Source organism: Narcine bancroftii, chromosome 6, assembly GCF_036971445.1.
Source record: "Narcine bancroftii isolate sNarBan1 chromosome 6, sNarBan1.hap1, whole genome shotgun sequence".
Classification (NCBI taxonomy): Eukaryota; Metazoa; Chordata; class Chondrichthyes; order Torpediniformes; family Narcinidae; genus Narcine; species Narcine bancroftii.
The window spans coordinates 80,372,123-80,394,045 of NC_091474.1; the positions used below are offsets into that span (position 1 = coordinate 80,372,123).

General features: G+C 41.4%; 1 protein-coding gene across 4 annotated transcripts in view; it reads left to right on the forward strand.

The window, feature by feature from the left end:
- The window catches only part of LOC138736266 (PH and SEC7 domain-containing protein 1-like), a 165,283-nt gene that overhangs the window by 109,064 nt on the left and 34,296 nt on the right, over window positions 1-21,923 (forward strand). For all 4 annotated transcript variants that reach the window (XM_069885488.1, XM_069885489.1, XM_069885492.1 and 1 more), the window contains one exon: window positions 21,719-21,762. In XM_069885488.1, the coding sequence (XP_069741589.1) occupies window positions 21,719-21,762 (44 nt within the window). The remainder of the gene's footprint in view (window positions 1-21,718; window positions 21,763-21,923) is intronic.

The following is a 21,923-nucleotide window of genomic DNA, read 5'->3' on the forward strand; positions in this document are numbered from 1 at the left end:
TTTGCAGGACAGGAGAAGAGATGAAGAGATGTAACAAGAATGAAGAACAGCAATAAAGTATATATAAAGATGTAAAAACAATGTATATGTAAAGAACTAAAGAGGGAAAAGAGAAGGGAAGGAAGGGAGTGTGGGGGGGGGGAAGAGAGAGCTTTGTTATATGTATTTTTATTTTAAAAAGTGTTTTCTGGAGAGGGCTTGGGGGAGGAGAAATAACTGTCACTGCAAAATCAGTTGACGCTGCGAACAAGATCGCAATCCAAATGAAAAGGGGAGTTGTGATTGCCTAGCAAGGGGTATAGGGCAACTCAGAGAGGGGGGGATCTTTTGAGTTAAGGTATTAGTGGATGTGGGAACTGCGGGGGTACTTTGTGTCTTAAATATGTTGTCGTACATTAAGTGTAATAAAAGAAAACTAAGAGATGAAAATGGGGAAAAGGGGGATGGAGGTGGCGAAGAGGAGGAAAAGAGGTGTATGCAAGATATAAGATAGCCATGTTAAACTATATGACTATAAACATTAATGGATTACGTAACCAAATTAAAAGGAAGAGGCTACTAAATTTATTGAAGAAGGGAAAAATAGATATAGCATTTGTGAAGGAAACACATCTAACTGAAGCAGAACATAACAAACTAAAGAGAGATTGGGTAGGACACGTAATGGCAGCATCATATAATTCAAAAGCTAGAGGTGTAGCCAGACTAGTTAACAAAAATGTACCAATCAAAATAGAGGAGGAAATAATAGATCCAGCAGGGAGGTAATGCAATGATAAAGTGTCAGATATACTCAGAATTTTGGAATTTGCTCAATATATATGTGCCTAATGAGGAGGATCAAAAGTTTATGCAGGATTTTTTTTTTGAAGATTACAGATACACAAGGAAATATATTGATAGGAAGGGATTTTAACCTTAATTTGGACCCAATGTTGGATAAAACTGGACAAAAGACAAGTAAAAAGAATAAAGTAGCCGAATTTATGGTTAAATCAATGCAGGAAATGAAACTTATGGATATACGGAGGAGGGAACACCCAAGAGAGAAGGAATTTTCATATTATTCAAGTAGGCACAAAACTTACTCAAGGATTAATGTTTTTGTTGTCAGCCCATATTCAAGGGAGAGTTAGGAAAACTGAGTATAAAGCTAGACTACTATCAGATCATTCACCCCTGTTATTAGCAATAGAACTGGAGGACATCCCACCAAGAACATATAGATGGAGGTTAAATTCCATGCTACTTAAAAGACAGGAATTTAGGGAGTTTATTGAATGCTAAATTAAAACATATTTTGAAATAAACATGGAATCAGTGAAAGACAAATTTATATTGTGGGACGCAATGAAAGCCTTCATTAGAGGGGAGATAATAAGTTATGTGACTAAGATGAAAAAGGACTACAATCGGGAAATAGAGCAGTTGGAAAGAGAGATAGTAAGTACAGAAAAGGAATGAGTAAAAAGGGATGATATAGTGAAAAGGAGAGAATTGGCGGATAAAAAAATCAAATACGTAACATTACAAATGTACAAGGTGGAGAAGAACATAATGAAAATAAAGCAAAAGTATTACAAACTGGGAGAAAAAACACATAAAATATTAGCCTGGCAACTGTTGCGGAGAAAGAATCAACTACCGACACCAGGATAACGCTTCGGAAGAGTTTTATTAGAAAGTTATCTTGGAGAGTATGCCCAGCATCCAGCCTGAGCTTGCTTTGCTCACAGCCAGTTTTAACAGAGTTTATATACAATAAATGGCAGTGCATTCCTGCATGTGGGCTTCCTGTTGCGGTCGACCTGACAATAGTTTATCGTTGTCAACATTTGGCAATAATTTAATCATTGTTTCACAGAATTCCAAAGCTTATCATGTCTGCAGATAAATCGCAACCTTGAGGTTCCCTGCCTCCACTTAAGCAGTATGCAAATGACTCTTGTATGTTCTTGTAAGCAACTTATGGGTGAACCCTTTGTGTTCAGATTTTCCTCCACAGCAACTTAAAACAGAATTAGCTAAAAGAACAATACTGGCATCAAGGAAAAAGGACAAACAAATTGCATATAACCCAACAGAGATTAATCAAAATTTTAAGGAATTTTATGAACAATTGTATCAAACTGAGAACGAGGGGAAAAATGATAAAATAGAGGAATTTTTAGCTAAAACTGAACTGCCGAAATTGCAAGAAGAGGAACAAAACAAACTAATAAAACCATTTGAAATAGAGGAAGTACAGATATATTAAAAATGCTGCTGAACGATAAAACACCAGGAGAGGATGGATTTCCAATAGAATTTTATAAAACATTTAAAGAGTTATTAATTCCTACTCTCCTGGAAGTAATGAACCAGGTAGAAGAAACACAAAACTTGCCAGATTCATGTTAGACAGCAATAATTACAGTAATACCAAACACTGGGAAGCATCATATAGATCAATATCTCTACTTAATTCAGACTATAAGATAATAGCGAAATTATTAGCAAACAGATTGGCCGATTGTGTACCAAAAATAGTAAAACAAGATCAAACTGGTTTTATTAGGAAAAGACGAACAGCGGACAATATCTGTAAACTTATTGATCTAATCCACGCCGTTCAAGGAAATAAGAAATCGACAGTGGCTGTTGCTCTAAACACAGAGAAAGCCTTTGACAGAGTAGAGTGGAATTACTTATTTAAAGTATTACAGAAGTTCAATTTACCAGAAAAATATATAAATTGGATTAAAGCATTGTATAATGGACCGTTGGCGAAGGTAACAGTGAATGGATATGGATCGAGTCACTTTAAATTAAGCAGGTCAACTAGACAGGGATGTCCTCATTGTTCGCCTTAGCAATGGAACCTTTGGCAGAACCAATAAGAATAAAAAATAAAATAAAAGGGATAAAAATAAAGGAGAAGGAGTATAAAATCAGCTTATTTGCAGATGACATCATAGTATACCTAACAGAACCACAGGGATCAGTAAAAGAATTAAATAAGAAATTGAAGGAATATGGAGAAATATCAGGGTACAAGATCAATGCAAATAAAAGTGAAATGATGCCAATGAGTAATGCAGACTATACAGAATTTAAAAAAGAATCACCATTTAAATGGCAAACACAAGCAATCTGATACCTAGGGATCAGGTTAGATAATAACTTAAGCCACTTGTACAAACTAAATTATCAGCCACTAATAAAAAAAATTGCAGGAAGACTTAGAATATTGGAAAGAATTACCACTAACATTGATAGAGAGGGTAAACTGCATTAAAATGAACGTGTTCCCAAGGATACAATACTTATTTCAAACATTACCCATTCCCTGAACTGAAAAATTCTTTAAGGAACTAAAGAGAATAATAAGAAAATTATTGTGGAAGGGGAGGAATCCAAGGGTAGCGTTAGATAAATTAATAGAGAGGTATAATCAAGGTGGTTTACAGTTACCAAATTTTAGAAATTATTATAGAGCCGCACAATTGAGGTATTTATCAGATTTTTACCAGTCAAGGGAAAAACCAGACTGGACTAAGATAGAACTAGATAAAATAGGGGAAAAGGTTCCAGAACATATACTTTATAAGTGGGATGAAAAGCTGGTGCAATATAAAAACTCACCAGTACTGCATCATTTACTTAATACATGGAGGAAGATCCACTTAGAAAGAAAAAAAATGAATTACCAAATACCAAAATTACTATTGACACAAAATCCGCTAATCCCTTTTACAATAGACAACCTTTCCTTTAGAGAATGGGAGAGAAAAGGAATCAAAAGAATAGAAAACTATTTTTTGGAAATAATTTATTAACATTTGAACAGTTGAAGTACAAATATGGAATAACTCATGGTACAATGTTTGCATATCATCAATTGAAAGCTTTTTTTAAAGGATAAATTGGGAAACAACTTGAGATTACCTGAAGGAAGCAGCTTTGAATATGTGATTACAGACACAATGATAATTAAAAGATTTATAACCAACATGTACATTAAGCTGCAAGATAAGGAAAATGAAATAAACTATAAACCTAAACAGAAGTGGGAAAAGGATCTAAACATAAAGATAAAAAATGAAGTGTGGGAAAAGTTATGTTCTGGAACTATGAAGAATACAATAAACACAAGGTTACGCATGATACAGTATAATTGGTTCTTCTTCTTTGGCTTGGCTTCGCGGACGAAGATTTATGGAGGGGGTAAAAAGTCCACGTCAGCTGCAGGCTCGTTTGTGGCTGACAAGTCCGATGCGGGACAGGCAGACACGGTTGCAGCGGTTGCAGGGGAAAATTGGTTGGTTGGGGTTGGGTGTTGGGTTTTCCCTCCTTTGCCTTTTGTCAGTGAGGTGGGCCTCAAATATTAAAAAGAATGGGATTCAACATTATCGGATAGATGTTTTCACTGTAAGAAAGAAATGAGAACGACATTACATGCAACTTGGGCATGTACGAAAGTAAATACGTTTTGGGAAGAATTAAATCAGATACTAGATAAAATCACAAAAAATAATGTACCAAAAAAACCAGAGATATTTCTTTTAAGTAACATAAGAAGTAAAGAATTAGGCCTCAAATTGGATAAAGTGCAAAAAAATTCATTATGATAGCCTTAGTGATAGCAAAAAAATGTATCATGTCAACTTGGAAAATGGAAGAGAGCCTGAGAATACAGCAATGGTACATGGAAATGAATAAATGTATTCCATTGGAAAAATAACATACAATTTAAAAAATAAAGTCACATTATTTGAACAAATTTGGGAACCATACATGGAACATATCAGAGAGAGCTTGCCTACGATCTCCATCCCCTAAAATGAGAATGAAAATGATGATAAGACAAAACGACTAGATTCAGTGTGTAATAAATAGATGGAGCATTTTTCTTGTTTATTTTCCTTTGTGTGAAAATATTGTTTTATGGTTTTATTGTATTGTATATGTTGAATATTTATGGGTTTTGGAGGGGGGTGGGTAGAGGGGAGGTAGGGAAAGAGGGAAAAAAAGGGGAGAAAAGACTATTGTGTAAATTTAGTGAGAAACATTTGTTCATATTTTGGTTGATATGGTTCATAGTGTGAAAAATAAAAAAATATATTAAAAAACATTGGCCAACCTGAATTCTAGATCTGAACCTCCAACACAATCAGGTAGCCTTTAACGCCCTCAGCACCCTTTCACATCCCGATTACGATCCCTGGTACCCCTTGAGCCAATCTACGGCAGTCCGCGGCCTGGAGTGAATCCTTTGACCACAGTTACCAGCAGCCCGCGGTCTGCCTGTTCTTCATCCGCTGAACCCATTGCTGGTCCGCCGCTACAGGTCACCATCCCGTGGGTCATCTCCTCTGCTTCTCTTTCTCAAACGGGGGTTGTTGGTTTCCCTGTTTTCTGGTGCCCTGTGCCATTCCTCTGCTGTCCCGGAGTCTGTAACCCATTGAGGCCACTGCCAATCATAGATGCCGCCATCTTGGGCCCAGACCCCGTAATCACAGGATTTTAAATAAAACCACCGTTGTCTCTTTTACCAGGTCATTTGAAGCCTGTCAGGATATTTTTATGTCTGAATATGCTGCTGGATAGTTCTTGGGCAGTAACTGAGCTAAATGACACTTTTGTGATCAAACTTTGTGTTTAAACTGACCATTTCTGGCCACACAAAGAACAGTCCAGTGCCTCTGCATTGATACAGCCTATCTCAGGCTTTCTGCTGTCAGATACCCTCACCTGTTTGTGAATCCATTGCTTCTCTGCATTCTGTTTTCACATATACTCTAACTTCACACTCACACCAAAGAGTGGTGGAGATGGGGCACGATAACTGGCCCTTCAGCCCATTCAATCTGCACTGTCCATCAAACACCTTTTTTTTTTACAATGATCCTATGCAAACTCATTTTATTCTCTCTGCATTTCTGTTGTTCCCTCTAGATCAATGGTTCACACCCATTTTTTGTCCCCACTCACATACATCCTGTGCCATAGGTGCTCTGAGGTTGGTAAGGGATCACTTAAGGTGGTATGTGAATGGGGAAAATAAAGGATTGAGAACCATTGAGCAATTATGTGGGATGCAGAGGAAATGGGGAGAATCTGAAGAACAACAAATGCTGTCATATGGAAAACATGCAAACACCACATGTAGCACATAGTAGAATTAAACAGGTCTCTGAAGTTATTGGGCAGCTGCATGCTGACCTTGCCTTTGGTGCTGTGACAATTGAAATCCCTTTAATGTGGCTCTCCCATGGAGAATATTGCTGGTTAAAATGAAGGCCTTTAGTGATGCAGCAAAGAAATTCTGCATTAAGGTTGTAAAAAAAAAGATTAAATATGAGAGGGAAATATCTTAAAAGCCAAATCATCTGATGGATTGCACAAGGACAACCTGATGAAACATGTTCCCTAGTCCTCGATGTAAAACACGCAGACAGACAAACAATACATATTCAGGTATACAAGTCAATAAATATAATTTTATGAATACAAGAGGCTTGGATGGTTACTGTGAGCAGTTCTTTTGGTTGTTCAAAGGAACCTGAGGGGTACCCACTTCACACAGATGGTGGTGGGTATGTCGTGGTTGTGCTCTTACCTTCGTCAGGAGGAGAGTGTCAGGATCGCCCGTGTGGCAGTGAGCTAGCGAGAAGGTCAGAGGGGTTTAGCTGGGCGGTGTTTGGGGAGTTGAGGAATGCAATGTTGTGTCGAGTGAATAATAAAAAGAAAGTCGACTTCATGGTGTGGCTGAAAGAAATGAATGAGTGTATTCTTCATTTGTTTGTCAGCTCTGCTTGAATGCAGAAGAGGTTGCCAGAGGAAGAGGTGGAGACAGGGACTATAGAAGAGGATTGTAATCTGTGGAAATGCTGGTCTTTGAAGCTACTTCCTTCACCTCAACCCTACTGCCTGGGGGTTGTGCGAGTTTGAACACAAGTTGAATCTGGAACACTGTGTATATTTTATACAAAATGTTGTGCTGACCAATATAAACCTACTCCACCATCAATCTAACCCTTTCCTCCCTCACTGTCCATAACCGTCTATTTTTCTTTCATCCGTGTACCTGTTTAAGACATACCATAGCTTACCTCTGCTTACATTGGAAGAGTCTGAAATTTCCATATTACCCTCACCAGCTACTTCAAAATTAGAGTGGGAGCAAGTCTTCCTCAATCCCAAGGGAGTGCCAAAGATGTATGTATGTTTGTGGATGGCCTGGTGGGAGTGGACGTATAACATTTGGAACATGAATGTGTTCAGATTTATTGTCAGAGGACATGCGTGACATCATATACAGCCCTGAGATTCATTTTCCTGAGGACCAGGCAGAATTGATAGTGCGATTAAAAACTGTACACGTAAACAGATAACACAATGTAAGAAAACTTACTGTATAATAGTTTTTTTTAAATCAATGAAGTGCAAAAGTAAGTGAAATGAGTCCCTGATTGAGTTTTTCGTTGAGGAGTCTGATGGTGGAGGGGTAGCAGCTGTTCCTGAACCTGGTGGTGCGAGTCTTGGGCAGCTACGCCTCTTTCCTGATGGCAGCAGTGAGAACAGAGCGTGTGCTGGGTGGTGCGGATCCTTGATGACTGCTGCTTCTCTCCGACGGCAGCATTCCCTGTAGATTTTCTTGATCTGGGGAGATGTTATAATGTTCTGGGCTGTGCCCACGACCTTTTAGAAAACTTCACATTCAGGGGTATTGGTGTCCCCTTACCAGACTGCGAAGCAGCCAGTCAGCACCCTTTCCACCACACCTCTGTTGAAACTTGCCAGGGTTTCTGATGTCAAAGCAAACCTTCGCAAACTCCCGAGGAAGTAGAGGTGATGACATGCTTTCTTCAAGATACTATTAGAATGTTAGGTTCCAGGATAGATAGTGACCCCCCCCAAGAACTTAAATTTACTCACCCAGATTCACCCAGTTATCACTGGATCATACACCTCTGGTTTTCCCTTCCTGAAGTCAACAATCAGCTCCATGGTTTTGGTAACATTGAGTGTGAGGTTGTTGTTAATGTACCATTCAGCTAGATTTTCAATCTCCATCCTGTATGTGGACTTATCCCCTTCTTTTATGCAGCCCACTACCAATGTATCATTTGCAAATTTATAAATGGTGTAATTGTCGTACTGGGCCACAGTCATTGGTGTAAAGTGTGTTGAGCAGGGGCTAAGAATGCAGCCCTGTGGTGCTCCAGTACTGATGGAGATTGTGGAGCAGATGTTCTTACCAATCCTCACTGATTGTGGTCTGGAGGTGAGGAAATCCAGGATCCATTGGGGTGTTAAGTCCTACGTCTTTGAGTTTGCTGATCAGTTTTGATGGGATGATGGTGTTCAATGCTAAATTGTGTTTGATAAGAAACATTCTGATGAATGCATCTTTTCTGTCCAGGTGTTCCAGGGCTTTGAAAGGTTTGCAACCTTTGTTGAGTAAAACATGAAAGTCTGCGGATGCTGTGATTGTAGTAAAACCAGAAATTCTGGAGGAAAGGCTCAGGCCTGCTGAGTTCTTCTGGCACTTCTGTGTTTTTACAACCGTTTTAAAATTTTCAGGCCACTTTCAGAATTTCTTTACTCACCACGGACCACCAATAATAAACTTGCTATTGTACAGTACAGGAACAGGCCTTTCTGATCACCCTGTCCCCGCAGACCTGTTTGTCCATCAAGACTAATTCACAAAAGTGTTGAAACACTTCCTGCTAATAGCGATGATCCAGGATTCCTTAAAAGTACTTGTACATGGCGCACTAACCCCTGATTATACAGATACTTCAAAATATTGCTGCATTGTCCAAGTTGCCCAGATAATATTGACAGAAGGATCACAACATCTGTAAGCATTAACAGTCTGCTCGCGATCCTCTGTGGGGGGGGGGGGGGGGGTGGGGGTATGAAATTCGGGAGACCATCCTGACACTATTGGAATCCTCAAAGGAACACTTGTTGAAAGACCACATTGGCAGCCCAGTTTAGCACAGACCCTCTCCTTGCAACGACGTGCCTGTAGTGAATTATAGGAACTGAAATAATTGTCAACCACATAGGAGAAAAAAAAACCCAGAATAAAACACAGAAGTAAAATGGCATTCTGAAGACAGGCACAATCTGCCTTTGTGGAACTCCATGGTACCAGCACAGATTTCTTAATTCCTGGAGGCCTCTCCGGAAACTTGCAGATTATATATCATAATTACCATCTGACAGCTATCATCTGATGTAATACAGTTCCATTTCACACCTGAGTTTACAGTGCAAGCTTTGTAGCAGTGCCCAGCAGACAGATGGTACCAGGATACTTAATTATTTTCTCGTAGTCTAAACCTTGATTTAGCTCTGCAAATAAATGCAATTGCATATCGGTGGCACAGGCTTGTTCTCATCTTATAGCAAAGCACTTTTGGGGGTTTAAGGTGAGGTGGTCCACTGCCGGCCTACTGCAGGGGGTAACCTCTGTACCTGCAGGTGTATAGGGGGACAGGACAACACCTGGCCGGTTGCCAATCAGTTGGCCTGAAGGGATCAAGCCCCATCCGGTCGGGTGTCAATCACCCTCTGGCCTCCCGAGGCCTTACACCAAGTTGCTGCAGCTACAGCCAGCCTGGCTCTGTGGAGGATTTGTGGATTAAAGCCTGTTGTACAGTCTTTACCTTGTGTGTGTCTCATTCTGCCTAACAGTGCACCACATAAGGGTAAGCTTTCTTCCCTATCTGAGAAGGACAAAATAGTCTGCTCAACCTTCAAAAGATGTGTTCCTTTAATAAAATCCCCAACCTGCACAAAAAAAATTGAGTGGACATTTTCCCAGATGATGATGAATGGGAGATTTAAAATTACCAAAATAATTAAGCTTACATTTTAAAGCCCCTACATCTAATTTGTTCCTCTGCCTGTTATGCTCAGAGACCTGCTAAATTGCACACTTGGGATACCAGCAGGAATTTAATTTTAGATGAAGTCTTTCTTTCTTATATTTGCAATGGTTTAGTGTTTCAGATTGTTACGGTGAGCTGGTGTTGCCATGACGGCACTTCTAATGGTCCCATCACTTGTTGTCATCTCGGGGCTCATTAAGATTTTTTTGTGAGCTTGGAAGGAGCTGAGTCACCAGAGGTTGAGATGGTCACAGAGGCAGGTTGGGGAAAAGGAGGAGGAAGGTGGCAGGTGGAGGTGGCTAGAATTAAGCAAATTCTTTAAGAGTTGCAGGAATACATTTAAGAGGGAAAAGGGGTGGTCAGTCGACTTACAGGGGGAGAGACTGAAAATTTGGCTGAATGGTGTGCCAACAACAACCTCGCACTTAATATCACCCAAACTAAGGAGCTGATTGTTGACATCAGGATGGGAAAACCAGAGGTGTACGATCCAGTGATCATTGGGGGATCAGAGATGGAGATGGTGAGCAAATTTAAGTTTTTGGGAGACACTATCTCGGAAGATATTTCCTGGACCACACACACTAATGGCATATATTATACAAGTAGAATATATATTGTCCAGTCTCTGCTATGCTGTTTAAATATGCATGCCATTATAAAAGATTTTAATTTAGAATATACTTGTGAATGGTCTGGTTGGCCTTGTGCTGGCAAATTACACATTATGTATGGTCCAGTTCATTATGCTCTTGATTTAATGTACAGCAAATGGTACAAGATACATTGAACTTGGTTTAATAAGTACGTATTGGTCTTACATACTCTGTGGAGGATTTGTGGATTAAAGCCTGTTGTACAGTCTTTACCTTGTGTGTGTCTGATTCAGGTCCAGTGTCCTTTGTCTAACATGCACTGCAAGATGCAGGTGCCAATTTAACATACAGTACACAAAGGGCTGTTTTTTTATAGACACCATTCTCCATTGTGTAATGTGTTTGGTTTAATATGCACTCCAAGGTCTGGTATATACTGTCCTGGTTACTAGGTCCTGCATGGTTTGACATGCAGTGGACTAAATTGGTATGCACTCCTTATTTCAATATAAATTGTGCTACCTTGTGTAGATATCAGATAATGCAGAATACAATGTTTTGATTTAATTTACAGGACGAGTATACATTGTACTTGGATTAATATGAACCTTAGTATTCACTACATAGAGCTGTTTTAAATGCACTACATGGACAAATATGCCATACTAAAGGCATTGCTGAAGGAGTGAATGAGTGTTCAATTTTAACATTTAAGAAAAGATTGGTACATGTAGGGGAAGGGTATAGAGGTCAATGGACTGGATGCAGGTCAATGGGACTAGGCACAGACTAGAAGAGCCAAAGGACTTGTTTTCAATTCTATATACTAGATTGATTTTGCTGCATTTTCCACAATAATATGTCCTTGGTTTCATATGAACCCATATGGTCCTGCATATAGAATACTATTTTAATATGCACAGCATTGTCTTGCATGCACATTGTGAAATTAGAATGTGTTGTGTGGTCTGGTTTAAAATACATATTATATTGTGTAATAACACAATATAATGCCCACTGAATGGTCATGTATAATGTGTGCATGGATTAATATGTACTGTGCATGGGATAGTATACAGAGGACTGGATTAAAATGTGCTATATATCCATTAACTGGCAAAATGGTTTAATAGGTATTGTCTAGTTCAGTGTGCAGAGCCCACTGTGTACAGGTACATGATCCTTTATCTGGACATCTAAAATCCAGAAAGCTCCAAAATCTGGAAGTAGGGCGAGAAACCGGCAGCACGAGTTGGGCGGGCGAGGAGAGAGACCGGCAGCGCGAGTCGGGTGGATGTGGGGGTGGGAGAGATTGGCAGCGCGAGTTGGGCGGGCAAGGGGGGGTGAGGGGGAGATGGCAGGATGACTGGAAGGGGGTGGGGGTGGATAAAGCAGTACAGTTTGGGTGGGCTTAAATCTGGCTTTCCGAAATTCAGAGCACATTGTCCGCCAAGGGTTCCGGATAAAGGATTGTGTACCATCCACTGTGTAAATCCTGTAGAGTTATGTGTCTATTCTACACTGTGTATATTCTAGTATCCACCTTGCTGATTTTATAATGCAATTGTGCATATTCTTGTATTCAATAGGATGCTTTCAAATATATCAATAGTTTTAGTGTAAAGGCAGTTCCCAGGTTACGAGCGAGTCCTGTTCCTTAAGCCTATCTTTAAACAAATTTGTAGGTAAGTCGGAACTAATTCTTAGTTTGCTTTAGTTAGCCAAATGTTTGTCTTAATATATAATATATTATCTTTCTATGGGGAAAAAAGAAAAAAGATCACGATTAAAAGTGAACACTTACTTTTGTTCTGTTGACGTCTTGCTCACCAGAAGGGGCATTCGTGAGGTAACATTGTATGCATACGCGAATTGGGGGAACAATTTGTTGGAAAGTACGGGTTGTCTGTAAGTCAGACTGCCTGTACAGTGAGTTTTGATGAAGAAGCATACTCTACATTATCTGGCATACAGTGCTTTGTTGAAATGAACTGTCTGGAATACAGTGGGCTAATTTAAAGTGCTGCACATGGTTTTGCAAATAGTGGCTGGTTTAATTGTAGCTGCTTGGGATACAGTGTATTCCCTGAAGAATTCTTTGATTGCTCACTCATGAACGATTGTGTTACTGAGTTTACTCCATCAATGGGACTGTGGGGAATATTGAGAATTAACTGCAAGTGGCTGTCTACATCTCATCTGACACTCTAAACCTGCATCAATTTAAAATTCTAGCCCTTGTTTTCAAAACTCATCACTCCTTGGTTCTTTCTCCTCGTCCACCTCAATAACATTCCAAGATGATGAAAGATTCGAGTAAATGTTTGGGATGGGCTGAAGGGCCAATGCTTCTGCACGTATTCTCTCAATGATTCCATGCCCTCCAATTCCAGCATCCTGATTATCCTCAAATTACATTAATCTATCCTCAAAGGCCAAGCTTCAACTCCCCATGGAAGATCTTCCACTGCCCCTTTCATATACTCCTGTAAACCTGGCTTCCTTAACAAAGACCTTGGGATCTGTCAATTTTTGGTTTGATTTTTTTTTTAATTGCTCTAAACTTGATGGGGGTAATTTTAAAGGAGATGTGTGGGGCTAGTTTTTATTTTACACACAGAGTGGAGGATGCTCGGAATGAGCGGTGGTGGCAGCACATATCATAGCAGTGTTTGAAGTTTTTCAATAAATATCTGACTATGCAGGGAATGGTGGGGGGTAGGAGGGGGCATTTGAATCGTGTGCTGGCAGAAGAGATCTATTTTTAATTCGGCAACATGTTTTGAGCAGGATATTGTGGGCTGAATGGTCTATTCCTCACAAAATATAAGAGCAGAAGTTGGCCCAGTCCGCTCCGCCATTCTAATCATGAGTTGACCCATCCTCCCACTCAGTCCCACTCCCCGGCTTTCTCCCTGTAACCCTTGATGCCCTGACTCATCCAATACCTGTCAATCTCTGCCTTAAATACACCCAACGGCCTCGCTTCACCATCCACTTGTGGTAACAGGTTCCATGGACTCATGACCTTCTGTCTGAAGAAAATTTTCCACATCTTTGTTTTAAATTAATGTTCTTTGGTCCTGAAGTTGTGCCCTCTTGTCCTCGACACCCCTACTGTGGGAAACAGCCTTGCCACATCGACTCTGTCCAGGCCTTCCAGCATTTGAAATGTCTCCATGAGGTCTGTTCACCCCCTCCCCTGCCCCCATCCTTCTGTTCTCCAACAAGTACAGTCCAAGAGCTGACCATTTACGGAGCGGAAACAGGCCTTGGCCTTTCGCGTCCGCACCGGTTCACTGATTTTGTGCGCCCTCTTCATTCATTCCTGCTATAGTTCCAGTAATCTTCTCTGAACCCTCTCCGACGCCAGCACGTCTTTTCTCAAACAGGGTGCCCCAAACATTTCTCAGTGCTCTGTGAGGTCTCACCAGTGCTTTCTAGAATCTCAACATTGCACCCCTGCTCTTGCATGCCCTCCCTCTAGCTATGAGTGCCAACATTGCATTTGCCTTCTTCACCACTGACTCATCCTGGAGATTAACCGGCTTCCTGTGCTGTCTTGTTCCATAGAATAGATTCGAAGCCTCCATGAAACATTTCTGCTCCCCTTTAAAATGGTGTTAAATCTGAAATCTGAACTGAAAGCAGAACGTGGTGAAACACTCAGCAGCATCTCTGGAAGGAGCATCAGTTCTGACAAGGGGTCCAGCTTCAGTCACCGTGGTTGTTTCTCCTTGGTGGGTGCCGAGGGCTGCTCGAAGGGAGGGGACGTATTTGTTGGCGTGTTCTCCACCAGCTAGGACCTAGACCCCCAGGCACTTGAGCGCGTGGGTGGTCCTACCAACGAAAACACATCCCCTCACATGTATCTTTCTCCTGGAAAAAAAGCCCAGCCTCCGTCTGAAGCCAGATGTTGCTCTATTAAGCGCTCAGCGTTGGCCACAGTGCTAATTAAGTGCTGACACGTTGAAACGCTCTGCGCCTACTCAACAAGCCAGTGGGAGTCGGAAGCCTCTCTTGGGGAGAGCCGACCCCCCCCCCCCCCCCCACCAATTTCCCGTAGAGGTCGGGAAGCAAAGGGGCCAAGTCTGTCACTCCGTGGGAAGAGGCAACAGCCGAGCGAGCTGGTGTGTGCGATCCACACCGGTCTGCGGTTGCAAGGCGGCGTCCAGAGGGACCTCGGTGCATTTCCCTGCCTTGTCTCACAGACGAGCGAGCGATGATCGGACTGAACAGCATGCATTCAAGCGGGAGCCTGCAGCTCCGGGCAGCGGGGGCTCGCCACCACCGGGATTACTACGGGGCAGAGACCTTTCGCTACCGCCCGCCGCAGCGCTCCAAGTCGCTGGGACCTCAGGGTCTGGCGAAACTCCACGGGAAGCAGAAGGTAAACGGGGGATTCGCGCCTTGCTTTGTGTGCCTGCTTCATTCCAGATGGGTGAAAATAGCAATGGCACACCCATTCCTCGCGTAAACCATCCCCAGCCTCTCGGCTGCAGTGCCCGAATTTGGATGGGCGACCTGTCCGCCTGTTCCCTTGCGCCGGCCGGTTGAAGAGGCGAAGGGAGAGCATTTCCCGGGGGAGAGCAGGGTCCCGGGGAGGGGGCGGGGGGTCCGTTTTTCTCTCCCAGTTTTGCTGCATTGCCATTGCAGCATTTATTCGGAAGGGCAGGCAGGGGCTGCAGAATCCGCAGCTGAGAGCAGTCACTAAGGTGGGATGCACCAGCCCACCTCCCCCCCTTCATTTATTCGGAAGGGGCAGGCAGGGGCTGCAGAATCCGCAGCTGGGAGCAGTCCCCAAGGTGGGATGCACCAGCCCACCCTCATTGCAATTCCCAGCACCTAGTGCTGATGATGTGAAATTGCCCACCACAGGGACCGAGCAGCGATGGATGGAAGGGAGCAAGCTGTTGATACAATGCCATCCCCAATCCGTGGCTTTCAAAGTGTGGCAGACCTCAGAAGTGGGGTCCAGGCAGAAAAATGGTGAGGGTGGACTCCGGGTTTCTACAGCATTTGTTTTCAACATAGAACAGCTGAGAAATATTGTAATAACACAATGCTGGAGAAACTCAGCAGGGCAGACTACTTCGTGTAGCTGGTAACCAATGTTTCGGGCTTGAGCCCTTCATCAAGGTACGACAATAGTTGTTAAGTTTCTCCAGCAATGTGCTTTTACTTCAATCACCATGTCTGCAGACTTTCGTGTTTTACAGCTGAGAAATGGACTGGTTTGATGTCATGGTGTGATGACCCTCGACAGACTCGCTCTGGGAGACTCTCTTGCTTCTATTTCTTCTGACTGTATCTTTTTTTTCTGCCTTAAGGCACATTAAATGCAATTTCGTGTAAGATTACATCTGTTTTATTACATTGATAATAAAAGAATCTTGAATTGAATCAACGGATGAGAAGAGTGTGGAGATGCGCTGTGTGGTTAAGGTACAGGCAAGGAGACAGTTGCTGAGAATCATGAATGTCTCGGGCTGATTGATGGATTGAACCACTCTACCAAGAATTTTAATTTTTGCCAAATACTATTTCAGGCATAACCTTCTTCCAGGCTCCGAGCTGCATGTGCAGTAATTGCCATAAAACCTGCCAGAATTTGTCTGCCAATCAAAGATTAAAGGTGAAGTTCCATCCGCCAGAGTGAATGATTGTCAATTCAAAATTCCTGTTTGTTCACTGAAGTTTTGAGTAAACAAAGAAGGAGCCAGAGGGAATCCGCTCCATGGAGAGAAGTAAACAGCCAACATGTTGGGTTGCGGGCCTTTTTGTAATGTAGGAGCATTTGTATGCCCGTCTTCAAACTTCTTGTTTTCCAATTGAAACCCTTTCTCGTTCGTTTGGTCTCCTTTTTGTTCCTGGTTTGATTTAGAACTTGCCCACTCCCAGTTGATGTGAGGAGGACCTGACTGAATTTATAAAATTGAGATCAGTTAGATAGAAGGAAATAATTCTCTATAATAGAAGGGGTTAAAAACGAGAGGAGATAGGGCAAGGGTAGAGGTTCAGAGGGATTCTGAGGATTTTTCTTCACCCACAGGATATTTGGAATGGGAAGTGGTGCCTGGGACTCTCAGGGTGTTCATGAAGTAACTTGACAAGCACTTGAATTGCAAAGCCAATGAAGAGCAGCTGCTGCAGGAATGGAATTGGTGGGGTGGATATTTAACGGTCAATCTCACTTGGAGTATGGGGTACAGTTTTGGGCTCCTAATTTAAGAAAGGATGTGCTGGCATTGGAGAGGGTTCAGAGAAGATATACAAGAATGATTCCTGGAATGAAGAGCTTAGCATATGAAGGTTAGCTCTTGGACTGTACTCCTTGGAGTTCAAAAGAATGAAGGGAGACCTCATGGAAATATTTTGAATGTTGAAAGCACTGGACAGAGTAGATGTGGCAAAATTGTTTCCCATATTAGAGAGGGCACAACTTCAGGATTGAAGGGCGCCCATTTAAAACAGATGTGGAGGAATTTATTTAGCCAGAGTGGAGAACCTTTGGAATTTGCTGCTAAGGGTGGCTGTGAAGGCCAGGTTGTTGGGTGTATTTAAGGCAGAGATTGACAGATGTCTGAATAGTCAGCGTATCAGAGGTTATGGGGAGAAGGCAGGGGAGTGGGAGAATGGATCAGTTTATTATGGAATGGTGGAGTGGAATCAACAGGCTGAATGATCTTCTGCTCTGATATCTTGTGATTGCCTGAAGAGCCTGTTTCCATGTTGAATAGTTTCATGACATTTCCTTTGAGTGTCTTCGCCTGAATGTGCAGATTACCAGTGAGCCATGTTCAGGTACATGATGTTCACTGCAGCTCCATGGACCATCACAGTGTGGTTTACATTTCTTCGTTCTTTTAGCTCCAGTAGCTCAGTGGTTAGAGCCCTGGTCTTGTAAACCGGGGTTGCAAGTTCATTCCTCGCTGGGGCCTCATTTTTGAGGCGCACTTGACAAAGGGGCGACTCTCTGTTTATTTTAAGACAAAGTTAAAGAATTTCATTTATGTTACATTCTAAATGTGATATTACATGAGAATAATGATATCTTTACCTTTGTATTTTATTGGTGCCAGGTTCTTTGTTCTGAACAAAGAACCTGGCACCTCACAAAGAGTTCAGTTGCTTCTTTCAGGTAAGCAAGGGGTTAAGAGACAGCAAAAGGAAAGCTTATCCAATGTAGAAAACAAGAAATTACAGGAAAACTCTGGCTCGCTCTGCCTTCTTGGAAAATGTTATAATATGGTTAAACCCCTGTTATCTGGAATTCAAGAAACTGGCAGCCTCAACCAAACAGCAAGAAAAATAATCATGGAAAATAGATAGGTAAAAAAATATGGAAGCTTAAAATTGGCGCACCTCGCCAGAAGTTTGCCAATCATGCAATATGCATTCTCAAGCAGCCAGAAAATTCACTTATCTTGCATTTACCAATCCTTCTAGGTGCTGGATGTCAAGTGTTTCACTGTAATACTGTGCAATGTATTACAAAGCCAATTAAAGGTGTGTTTGGGTATTAATAGGAGTAACATCCAAAAGCCTGGAAATCTGCTCATTCTACACCATCTAAGTCCCAAGGGTACCAGATTATTGGAGTTTCGCTGTAGAGTTGCGTCATGTTGATATGGAGATGAGCAATGAATCATTTAACTAGCTAAGCAGTCTTGAAGTGCTGTGATCCATTCCCCTGATGGAAGACTAAGACTGCTTACACTCCAGGCTACAAATGAATGACTCCAAACACCTACTCAATGCAAATTTTACAGTGGATTGTTAAACTGAAATCTTAATCCCATGTAACATACTGCTCTCAACCCAGAATAAAACTACAATATATGTCGTTGTATAAGACAGTATTTGAACCTTAAAAATGTCACCCCAAAAACAGGAGTCACCTTAAAAGACCAAATACAAAATCTGAACCTTAATATCCTGTGGTTTAGAGTATCCCCCATGGGGATGGAGAACAGCATAACTCCTCTACCACTAAATATTATTCTACTGAAACTTTTGTTTGGGAAGCTGGATTAGTAGTAATGTTATATTAGAATAACAAAAATATATTATAAACCTGTCCAACAGACCTTAAAGTAACAGCACAGCAAAGGAAGCTGACAGCATACATCAGTCGCCATTTACAACAGCTGAAGACAGCAAAGTCTCAGCGCTCCTTGTGGGATCCATCCACCCGGTACAACTGCTGTTAGCTCTGTACAGGCTTTAAAAAGCCTGTTAAAGGAGCTGACAGTGGTCTATTTTAAAATATGCTAATAAAATTTACCAGGTAATTAGCTTTTAAAATATTGTGACAGCATCACTCTACTTGTCATTGGGATTGGTTGGTAAAGAATTATTGAAACAGCAAGTGGTCAGTGGTAATTGCCAGACTTAGGGTGGTCTAATCCAGTGAATATTAACTCAAAACCTACATTTTATATGGAAATTCTGGGTCGTCTTATACACCCACGTTTTACATTTATACATTCAGCACGGTAACTGGACATTTTGGCCCACAAGTCCATGTTGCCAATTTACACCCAATTAACTTACATTTCGAACATTGAGAGGAAACTGGAGACCCAGAGGAAAAGCCAACGCAGACACTGGGAGAACATAAAAAACTATTTACAGACAGCTTGGATTTGAAGTCCGGTCCCGATCGCTGGCGCTGTAAAGGCGTGGCACTAACTGCTACACTATGCAGTGTCTGCATGGTGACTTTTTTAAGCCTTGTTCATAAATTTCATTGTTTGATAGATCAATTGGTATGTGATGGCATGAAATAAAATTTAAAAATGCTGGAAACGCACAGCAGGTGAAACAGCATTATTTTTAGAAAGAGAGTTCATATTTCAGGTTAGAAACCTTTTGTCAGAACTTGTATAATAGCATATGATGGTTAGGTTGACTGGATTAGCCTTCAGGAACATACACCATCAATCTGAGACATGAGTTTGAATCCCAGGATACTTTTTGGAGGATTTAAGTTCAAGCTAGTACATATTATGGAATTTCTGTCTGTAATGGCTATAATGACTGTGTAAAAACCAATCGGAGCTATGAAAATGAGAACCAGAATTTAATGTCATGAACCTGACACAAATTCATAAATTAGATCAGCCATGATCGTATTGAATGGCGGAGCAGGCTCGATGGGCCTTTTTTGGCCTACTCCTGTTCCTACTTCCTATGTTTCTAAATTCATTGTTTTGTTGTAACGCTATGGTAGTTATATATCACATTTTTTTTTTAAAAAGAAGAGAGAGTCTGCAGTTCATTGTCCATTCAAAAATCTGATGGCAGAGGGGAAGAAGCTATTCCTGTACTGTTGGGTGTTTGTCTTCAGGCTCCTGGACATCCTTCCTGATTGTAGCAGTGAGTAGAGGGCACAGTCTTGATGGTGAGGGTCCTTGAGGATGGAGGCTGCTTACTTGAAATGCCACCACCCAATTAACCCACAACCCTGGTATGTTTGAGAACGGTGGGAGGAAACCAGAGCCCCCAAGGAAAACCCACCGTTCTCAAACATACCAGGGTTGTGGGTTAATTGGGTGGCACAGACTCGTGGACTGAAATGGTCTGTTACTGTACTGGATATCTAAAAAAAATTAAATTTGTAAAAACATTAAATTGACTTTTATTTGAATTTATCGCCTAATGATGCTGACACATTGCATTAGTTCAACTGACCTAAAAATGTTTTGCCACTGATTTTCATTTGTACTCTGCATCTGATGCCTCTTGTATTAGTGTCCAACAAGAGTTGGCCAGCATTGATGGATTCCAGTTGCCCTGATACCGCTTTTCCATGTGAGACCTTTCATAATGTTCATCACTGACTGCACCAAGATCAGCAGGGAAGAAATCCAAGTGCAAGTTCCCAATCATCTGGATGTAGTTTTGTGCTCTGTAGTCGCTAAGAAAATTCTCAACATCATCTTTAAATGTCTTCCAAGCATACCAGGCCTAATACAATATTTGCATAACACCTGCACTGAAGGCATGCCCAGGTCAGCTTGGACTGAGCCAAACAGCTTGCTTTGTGGGCAATATACTAGGAGGCTTTAAATATTACAGAAAATCACAAAAATAGGTTATATAAAAAAAAACTGTATGTGATAGGAAATTTTTAAAGATGATTTTTGTGTTCAGAAGCCCAAAATCCATAAAATATAACCAAAACTGTTCTGGAAGAAAAATCTTTTGTTGTCCAGTGTAATCTTTGCACACCTCCCCTTTGTCCAAAGGGCTATGGAAATGTTGGCTGCAAAATGCAGCAAATCAGTGAATGATTTTCCAGATCGATAGATTTTTCATGGAAAAAGATACCGCCAATTACTACCCAAGAATCTTCCAGCTCTCCCTCAAGATGCTTGTACTCCCTGTTACCTTGGCAGTCTGGTCTTTTTTCTCCCCCTGAGAGGAAATGCATTTCACAACCCGTCTCTGTCAGCAAGTCCTCTGCGGGGCCCAGTTTCACAAACTGAAAGCAGACTTGCTCCCAGTTGGCCACCAATTGACTCCACAGTCTGTGACATTGAGTATTGGCATGCTCAAATTGGGTCTCCTTCAATTATGTCTCCAGAGCTTGTGCAGCTGTTTTTACATGAATTATTTTCAGGTGCTTTGGGACTTGCAGGAAGCGATTAAAGAAATCAACCTTAGACTAAATGTGACAAAAACGAGCATTATACCTAGTAATGGGGTAGGGCCTATTATCCCGTCAAGCATTATAGCTCACCTTGTTAAAGCTTGCAGTAAATACACCCTCAAATTCAACCAATCTCAACCAGGAAGCCATCCACTTCTTTCTGTTCTACCCTGATAAATATAATCTGTAGAATTTGGCACGTTCCTGCATAATTGAGATTGTTAGCATATTTTATTTGTGTTTAACAATTGAATTATTCAGAAAGCTGTGAAAATTTCAGTAATATTTTGCTGAACACCCACTGCCCTTGGGACAAGTGAGCAGTGGAACGTGACCCTTCATGGTTTTTTTTAAAATAATTGAAGTTCACTTAAAATATGTGTCAGGAAATCACAAAAATAGGAGGCAGTAGGTGATAGGGAAATTTAAAGGTGATTTTCGTGATCGGCAGCCCGAAATGCATTAAATGGACCCAGGCGTTCAGAAAGCAAAATCCTCATTGTCCAGTGTATTCAAAGAAATTCCTTGATGATCATGACTCATTCTGTTCTTTCTCTCTCTTTGTATCTCTGCAGGTTTTGTACAGCTCCATAAAAAATGAGAAACTACAATGGACAATGTAAGTTTAAAACCTGTTGCTTGATATGACTTAAGCTAGGCTTCCACCTTCAAAACCTGTCACCCACCAGCAAGAAGGCAAGCATGTCAGAGCAGCACTCTTTCCCCACCATCCTGAACAGGGAGTATGTCACCATTCATTCATTCTTACTGGGTGAAAGC